Source organism: Pseudorasbora parva, chromosome 2 (assembly GCF_024679245.1).
Source record: "Pseudorasbora parva isolate DD20220531a chromosome 2, ASM2467924v1, whole genome shotgun sequence".
Taxonomy (NCBI): Eukaryota; Metazoa; Chordata; class Actinopteri; order Cypriniformes; family Gobionidae; genus Pseudorasbora; species Pseudorasbora parva.
The window spans coordinates 22,640,823-22,650,185 of record NC_090173.1 but is presented as its reverse complement, the minus strand read 5'-3'; the positions used below and the strand labels follow the sequence as shown (position 1 = coordinate 22,650,185).

The 9,363-nt window shown below is 38.8% G+C and overlaps 1 protein-coding gene across 2 annotated transcripts; it reads left to right on the top strand.

Annotated features, from left to right (window-relative positions):
• The first annotated feature begins 347 nt into the window (after positions 1–347).
• nags (N-acetylglutamate synthase) lies at positions 348–8,718 on the top strand. Of its 2 annotated transcripts, none has more exons than XM_067428851.1 (8): positions 348–871; positions 1,786–2,072; positions 2,399–2,609; positions 4,183–4,363; positions 4,752–4,791; positions 6,377–6,508; positions 7,695–7,877; positions 7,970–8,718. In XM_067428851.1, exons 1-8 carry the CDS (start codon positions 506–508, stop codon positions 8,145–8,147), a joined length of 1,578 nt encoding a protein of 525 aa, XP_067284952.1. In that variant the 5' UTR covers positions 348–505; the 3' UTR covers positions 8,148–8,718. The 2 variants fall into 2 exon arrangements, with proteins under 2 accessions (XP_067284952.1, XP_067284951.1); XM_067428850.1 differs by having other exon boundaries at positions 2,396–2,609.
• The last annotated feature ends 645 nt before the right edge of the window (positions 8,719–9,363 follow it).

The window sequence follows — 9,363 nt, the reverse complement described above, 5'->3', positions numbered from 1 at the left end:
GTCGCCCATGAACGGTTCTTTCATTGCGTAGGCTAGGCTACAGTAGCCTATTTAGTCATAATTTATTGTTGGCTGCATGTCTTCCTAATGCGGTTTTTGATCAAATAATGCATATGCATGTTCGGAGAAATTAGCCATTGAATTTAAAAAAATATATTTTTTAACTACCAATATTTTTAAATGACCGAAATGTCTGAATGGAATTCGAAGTCCTCAAGTAAAATTAATCTACAGGGTGCAGTTACTCACAACAACACAACCTGTATAAGAGAGGGGAAAGGTGGCAGGGGGTGCAGAGGGGTGGCCACACGGGACGCTTGTTGACACGGGGGCACTGGCCCCCCAGAACCGCCACTGTGAGTCTTGCGTCATCAACACGGAACTAAAGTTCGATTAGTGAACCGGCTCGACCTGTTATTTGCTGAGAATCGGCTCAAAAGAACGATTAGCCTACTTCAAGAACCCAACATCACTAGCCATTCCATTAGATTTCTCTGCACAACTCATGGCCAAAGTCAACAGCGGTTCGTCCGGTTGCAGGGCCATGGTCATAGCTGGTCAGTTTTGGACGAAACCGTTAGCCCTGAGTCAGCAGAGGAGCGCTCATCATCAGCGCAGACTAGTCACAGTGAACAAGCGCATGAGTTCAGCGAGTGCAGCGGGACACGGAAGCAAAACACCGCAATGGACCCACCGGGAGCTCCCCAACTACGCCTCCCCGAGCGAGCTGAACCTCTGGTCCAACCGCACGCTGATCTACAGAGATGTCAAGGCTTTTCTCAATCAAATTGGAGGTGATCCACGGGAGGCTCGGTACTGGTTAACACACTTTCAGCGGGCCGGTTTATCTCCAGCGTTTGCGGTCCTGCAGGTGCGTGTCCTGAGTATGTGCATGTGTAAGAATATACACATATGAACGCAATTTTTATATATTACAATATTACATAGCCTATTTTTATTTTAATGCATGTTTTATACATTTCATATTATATAATAGGCTAATGTATTTGTTGTTTTATAATGGATTGATATTATATTATCATATATAGGCTATTTGATGCAGTTACATTTTAATACATTTACAATATATATATATATTAATATATTTAAATTGATAAATGACACCTTTTTTGTTTCATAAATGTGTCCTAATACTTTATTTTTTACTAGCTAAATTAAAATTTAAGTCTATACTTTTTATACTGCTACTAATTAGTTCTTTAACTCTTTAAACAGCCATAATTGTATTTTGTTCAGTAAGGAAATGTAATGTGTATATAATACTATCATCTCAATCAGGTAAAAAAAAAAAAAATATATATATATATATATATATATATATATATATATATATATATATATATATATATATATATATATATATATATATATATATATGTGAGGTAGAATCCAAATTTGAACGTTTTATGTGAAGACTTGGCTGATAGTCATCTATGCTGCTGCTCAAATTGTGCACGAGTGTACAGATCCTTTCTGTTGGTTTGTTGACTCTGCAGACAGTTGAAGCCTTTTTCTGTTTCAGGATCACTGGTCAAACAAAAGAACCTAATTTTTGGAAGGCTGCCGCTGATATCTGACCTCTTATAGCCTAAAAGAAGCAAACTCTTTCTTACTTGATAACCTAAAAAACAGTAAATTTATTTTTGCTAATTCATTATTTTGTAAATCTGTTGCTTGAGCTTCAGATGCAGCTGATCCAGTTTTTCCTTGGGGGTCATGACATTTCACATAGACATCTGAAGCTGATTTTTGTATTGTCCTCAGGTTGAAACATCAGTGTTTGAAAACAATGAGATGGTTCAGAGCCTGGCCTTTGGGCTGTCCTTCCTGCAGCGGATGGATATGAAGCTTGTGGTGGTGATGGGATTGCCTCCTGAGATGGAGGAAGAGGACAGCACCAAAACCGGGGTTAATTTCTCCCTCGCCAAGACTGTGATGGTGAAACATTGCCAAGCTTTAACAGAAGCACTTCAGCACAACTCAGCCAATGTGATGCCCTTCTTTAGTTCAGAGGCCCTTTTACAACTGCGGGACCCTCAGGAAGAGAGCAGGTTTTAGCAGCCTCTTTAAGGATAACTTGATTAACAAGGAACACACCAAGCACAATAACATTGTTTATTTTAAATGAGCACTAACACTTTAAATGCTTGCACTGGCTGAATGAATGTAATTTTTATTATTATTATTGTTCATCAGCTGGAAGAAAATTAGATTCGAACACTATTGCCAAATTTGCCATTATTGTTCTGGTGTGGGCCACATGCTGTTCCTTTCATTTAAGAGTGATTTTTAAAACTAAGCCTATATTGTTCTAGTATCATCCTTTGTCTCTCTCTCTCTCACACACTCACTTTGTCTCCGTGTCGTCTGTCAGCAGCGGGTCCTCAGTTGTTGTGGACTCAGCTCTTCTGCAGTGGACTCTGGACTGTAGAGTCATTCCGCTGGTCTGTCCAGTGGGCCGTGATGCAGGTGGTTGTTCTTCTGTTCTCTGCCCGATCCAGGTGACTGAAGCTGTCTCGCAGGCACTGCAGCCTCTGAAAGTCATTTTCCTGAACAGCTCAGGGGGCCTCCGTAACCAAAACCACAAGGTAGAAGTAATATGTGAATCTGACGGACACAACTCACTGTATTACTTAAGTTTTATGGGAGCATGAATTTGTGTGTTTTGTGTATTAAAGCCAGGATGGGTGTTTACATGCACTGTTAAAATGTCCTTTTGTAAAACACATAAGCTTTATACATCTTTATTGGAAAGTGTTTAAACCATTTTTGTCATGCTCGTACAGTGAGCCATAAACAATTTTTGCACATGCACTTGTGCAATATTCCTAAAGATACTAACAGTTTACAAGTGGTAGATAATTATGGTCACTGTTACATTCATTAGGACAGTACAACTCGTCTTTACAATTTGTTCTGTTATGTCTCAGTTGTTGAATATTTTTATGTTCATACAGATATTTGCAGGGGGGGTGGGGGGAATGCAGATAAAAGTGGCAGGATATTTTATTATTATTGCTCTTTTATACCAATCAGGCATAAAATTATGACCCCCCCCACAGGTAAAGTGAATAACACTGATTATCTTTTCATCATGACACCTATTAGTGGTGGGGGATATATTGGACAGCAAATGAACATTTTATCCTTAAAGTTTTGTTAGAAGCTGGAAAAATGGGCTTATGTAAGGATTTGAGCGAGGTTGACAAGAGCCAGATTGTGATGGCTAGACAAATGGATCAGAGCATCTCCAAAACTGCAGCTCTTGTGGGCTGTTCCCGGTCTGCAGTGGTCAGTATCTATCAAAAGTGGTGTAAAGAAGTAACAGTGGTGATCCGCCGACAGGGTCATGGGCGGCCAAGGTTCATTGATGCATGTGGGGAGCGAAGGCTGGCCCATATGGTCTGATCAAACAGACGAGCTAATGCATGTGGATGTTACTTTGACACATACCACCTACCTAAACATTTTTGCAGACCATGTACACCCTTTCATGGAAATGGTATTCCCTGGTGGCTGTGGCCTCTTTCAGCAGTAAAAATGGTTCAGGAGCACAACGTGTTTGATGTGTTGACTTGGCCTCCAATCCCCCAGATCTCAATCCAGCTGAGAATCTGTGGGATGTGCTGAACAAACAAGTCCGATCCATGGAGGTCCCACCTCACAACTTACAGGACTTAAAGGATCTGCTGCTAACATCTTGGTGCCAGATACCACAGCACACCTTCAGGGGTCTAGTGGAGTCCATGGCTCGATGGGTCAGGGCTGTTTTGGCAGCAAAAGATGGACCGACACCGTATTGGGAAGGTGGTCATAATGCTGTGTTCCTTGGTGTATAATATGCTATTCATTCATTCTACTACTATAAAATGTAAAATAGTATGTGAAGTCTAGTCACAGAAATATTCCAGTATACTCTATGATTGTTGCTTCAATAGCGTAAAGTGAACACAAGGTGGTGGTAGTGGAACAATCAGCATTTCTGGAATGTATACAGCATTAATGCCTTCTCTTGGTTAAATTAACAAAAAATATGCTGAATATTTTTGATTTTCATTTAGGCTAATTATTCTTTCTCTCAAATATAAATGCACACAAATTAATAAACATTTGATATCATAGGCTAAAGGGTTCCATATTAAATTCATGTTTTTTTTTCAGGTGTTGGGTTTAGTGTCATTGCCAGGAGATTTGCCAGGCCTAAGTTCTGCAAAATGGCTGCCTGATGTTGAGAAAAGACGCATCAGTACCATTGCCCAGCTGCTCAACCTGCTGCCGGTCGAGAGCTCGGCCGTACTCACCTCAGCTAACACACTTCTCACCGAGCTCTTCAGTCATAAAGGTGAGATAAGAAAGAAAACACACACCTACAGTGCCAAATGACACCTAATATTTAACCCAATTCTTTTCTTTCATAAAAGTCAAAGGGCATGATGCAAACTGGTGACGAGCATCTTTTTTGTTAAAGGGTTAGTTTACCCAAAAATCTGACATAATTTACTCGCCCTCAAGTTATCCCAAGCCCTTCTGCTGAACACAATACAAGAATATTGAAATGATTTGTAACCAAATAGAGTGAAATATTTTTAATATTGTTTGTAACCAAATAGTATGGAGGTCAAAACCAGAAAACAAAAACAAAAAGAGCAGACCAGAAAAAAGATCAAACTTTCTATGTTTGTATTTCTTAAACCCACAATGTGATACATATAGCTTTATCTGTCTTCCAGGTTCAGGCACTCTGTTTAAAAATGGAGATCCAATCCACAGGTATGTGCTTTTTGCTATTTATTTTAGTGTTTCCGGAAGATTTTTGTGGGATTTTTAAAATTATTTTATTTTATTCATCCACCATAAGGAATCTTTTACAGTGCTGTTTCCTGCTGTGCACAACCAAGGTTTCACTATTTCACAATCCGCTTTTTTTTAGTTTTTAGGCTGTCATTAAATAATCAAGAATGACCAAAGAACCTGTGTCAGGCTGGATCTCAGTCGGAAGTACTGTATAATTACACCGTAGGCCTTTAGAGACATGTTAAAGATGTTGGGTTCAGTGTGTCATCAAATGTGACAAATATTAGCAATGACATCAGCTTTATTTTCGGTCTCTTCTTCACACAAAGCTATTGTAATAATCCAGAAGATTTAATACGACTCTAAATAAATTGTAGTTGTATGAAAAATACCCATGGGCGCGTATATTAGACACTTAATAAAACGTAAATTCGTCCCCTGCAATTTTACTGGGTCTCTCACCGGTCCTAGTCGTCCTGCTCGGCGCTTGATTCGAAGGTAAAGACAGCACGCAAAAACAACTCGGCCGTCGTCATTATTGCCCCGCCCACCGACTCTATGCACGATGTGTATTGATTGGCCCGGCAAGAAAACAGCTCAGAAGGGTATTGAGAGTTGCTAGACGACACTCGGGGAAGATTAAATTTGCTGCCGCTAGAGTGCGTCTAGATTTCTAGGCTAGTATTTATGTACAATAAAAACCAATGTGAATGCAAAAAAGTTAATGTCAAACCCTGTTTATGAATAATGCAGTGCTAACTGACAGCCATTTTAATGTTTAGTATGCTTTGCTCACCAAGGCTGCATTTAATGAATCAAAAATACAGTTAAAACCCTAATATTGCGAAATATCATCACATAGAAAACAGACATGTTAATTTGTAAATATATAGTAGGCCTACAGTGTAATTTATTCCTGTGATGCAAAGCTGAATTTGCAGCTTTACTTCAGTCTTCAGTGTCACATAACCCTTCAGAAATCATTCTAATATGATGATTTGATTCTTAACAAACATGTATGATTAGTATCAGTGTTAAAAACAGTTGTGCTGCTTAAAAATGTTTTACAAACCATGATGCATTTTGCTTTTCAGGATTCTTTGATGAATATAAAGTTTAATGAACAGCATTTATTAAAGCATTTATTATCTTTTTAATATTATAAATATCCATTGTGATAAATTTAATGCATGTCTGATGACATTTCTCTTTTTTTAATATTGCCACAAATGTTTGAATAATACATAAACCAATCATAAAATTGGCATAAAACAGATATTAGTGGTTATTGTTTAGCAGTGTATTTTATATCTTCGCGAATTAAGAGCAAGAGATGAGAGAAATTAAATCGGTCAATTAGACAAAGGTCAGGAAATAAAACTGTCTGGTATTACACCTGACATTTGTCCCCCTTACTTCTGAAAAGATGGCTACGCCCCTGAAAATACTTAAGTAAAATATTTTTCAAAATGTCTCTTGGTGTTCAGCGGAACAAATATAAGCATACAGGATTGAACTTAATTATTCATTTACCAGTGTCTGTCATCTTCACTCTTCACAGATACAGCAGCCTAGATGACATTGATATTGGCCGTCTCTTGGCACTTATTAACAAATCTTTTAAAAGGAACCTGAGAGAGGATTACATAGCCTCTCTCAAGAGAAGACTGCATTCTGTTTACCTGTCTGAAGGGTAAGAACAAGTTGTTTCTACATATCAGGCCTCAATTAAAATGTTATAACACTCTGTATGGCCAAAGAAATATGAAAGAAAATTATCCAGAGTCACAATTTGCATGTAACGTTGAGTTTTCATTTTTTTATTTCCCAATGATTTAACTCCCTGAGTCGAGCCACGAACGCTGTGCTAAATGATGAACTGTGACTTGGAATCTCATATGGTCCGTTGTTTCCAGAAGAAATCACTGAACGTGACAGAGAAAATAAATAAATAAAAATGTCCATGTAATTAGATTTCACAGCGTTCGTGGCTCGACTGGTCGAGATTGTTTTCCAAGATGGCGCCTTACCGTAAACGCGTAATTTACTATGTTCATTAAGTATCTTCTTATTAAACTGTTTGTACACTTACAAAGTTCTCAATGCTTCGGTTTGCATGTAGGGACCCTCATCATGCTACCGTGTTAGTGTGAGGCTATTTTGAGCCTCGTTAGTGGTATTAACTAGCGATTTAATTTGATTTACCTGTGCCCCATAAACTAGCGTTATAAGCTAATCTGTTTTTAAAGATAAAACTCTTTACATTTGATTTTCATGAAAATGCATCCCAGAGAACGATCTACTTGGTAACCATCTGTTAATTACTCCTAGGTTCATTTCTCACCGGAGTTGTCCTTTAATGTTGATGATCACGTTATTTCACATATGCATATGATTACATGCGATCACTTGTTTTACTGAGTCTTCCTGGTGTGTGTTTCGGTCAGGAGATTCAGCACTCATTCAGAAGATGCATAATAGGGCTAGCGTCTGACATTGAAAACTCAGAATTTCCCCCCATTATTTTTCACAAATAACAGAAAATGATAATGATAATGTTTGATGATTGTGTTATTTTATACGTGTTCTATTGATTGTGTTTCTGCTTCTTCGGCTGTGTTTTGATCCAGAGATTCTGTACCATTTCAGGAAATCCGTAATAGGGCCTCTACTGTTCAGTGAAAACATTTATTGCCTGAAAATGCTGTCAATGGCTGGGAAAGACTTAAGCTCACTCACTGACACAACTTACAACTCTCACATTTTTACATGCCACTTATATGCTATTTTTAAATAAACCCCTGCGGTAAATCACGCTCAGTTTTATGCTTCTGGAATATGAGCTTACTGAATCTGTACTTGCATGCATTTTCTTGCAGGTACAGTGCGGCTGCTATAATCACCACAGAGCCTGTGAACAGCGGCACTCCGTACCTGGACAAATTTGTGGTCAGCAGCAGTAAACAAGGGCAAGGAACTGGCCAGATCTTGTGGGAATGTATTCGTCAAGACTTGGGAAAGCTCTTCTGGAGATCCCGTGCCACTAACCACATCAATCCTTGGTGTGTCCCATCATCCATCCACATTGCATTGTTGTGATTCCCAGTCTTTTCCCATCCATCGTTCATCTCTCATTCTGCTTTCAAATCCTCAGGTATTTCAAGCACTGTGATGGCAGTTTTGTAAATGGTCACTGGATTGTGTTCTGGCTTGGCCTTTCAGACATTCGTGAGTCTTATGAGCTGGTAGATTACGCCAAGCACCTTCCTGACTCCTTCTGCTCTTACAGTGCAACAGAAGCCAAACCTCTTCAGCAACCCCAAGGTTCATAAAACCATACTCGCCTCATGCCCTGTGAGGTCACTGGATCTTCGTGTTTTCTTGGAATATTGGTTGAGTAGCTTAAAGGAAAAATATTGAATACCAAACCCTTTAGACATCCTTTCTTGAACACAAGACAGTCATCTGCCTCTGGCCTTCATACACTTACTAAACTAAAAAAAAAGGTTCCAAAAAGTTTTTTTTTATAGAGATGCCAAATCTCAACCTTGGTAACCCTGGCCTCCTGAACCACTGCCATAGAAGAACCTTTCCGTGAACAGTTAAGACACCTTTTTTATTCTTACTGTGAAGAACAGTATAAAAGTCTGAAAAACTTATTTTTTATTACTATGGAATCATGGATTTTTTTTGAGTAGGCTAAATTATTTTATTTAGCCTTTCCTAAGATGGGTTCTCTTATTTTAAACACTTTTGCTTTCAACAGGACAATTAAATTCTTCAGAGGTATGTAATGAATTGACAAAGCGTGAGTCTACAGCAAGGGTATCCAAATGTGTTTTGTTTTCTTTTTTTAAAGGGACAAAATTTGCTGGAAAAGTTTTGGACACACCTGGCGGCCAGATCCAGATGCTATGTATAATATGTCTATATGAATAATAATATAATAAAATGTGAATATCCCAAATTTCTTACACGTTACAGTGAGTGTTAGGCCTACTACAGTAAATCCAAGGTAAATGTTTGTGATTTGTGGAATGAAAAGGTATCTGTGTTTTGTTTCTGTGTCAGTGTTGAGAATGTCAGCACTGGTTTCATCTGGCTTTAAACTAGATAAAATCTCCAAGACAATTAAGTGTGTATTGGAGACTTCTGCGCAAAACTCGCTAGTTCTCACTGGATTTCGCAGCACTGTTTAGCCTATGGTCACGTGATCCATACAGGCCAGCAAGTAAACACATTTGTTCTGATCTGAGTTGTGGCGCGGTTCAAACAACTAGTGCTGTTTCACGTTTAATCGCTCATAAACAACATAAATGGAGCTTATCCGTTATCAACCAATCACACCACGAGTCGTGATTAAAGGGAATAGTTAACATGACTCTGTACGCAATTGGATAGTCCTTCAACCAATCAGATCATCAATCCATCCATTGCTGCGTTCTAGTTCGTTTTTATTATGCCCTTCACTCGCGAACTTCCCTCATTCTCGTTCACTCGGATGTGCATCATTGCTTAGGTTGCATTAGTGCCCACTACTCCGCCAGC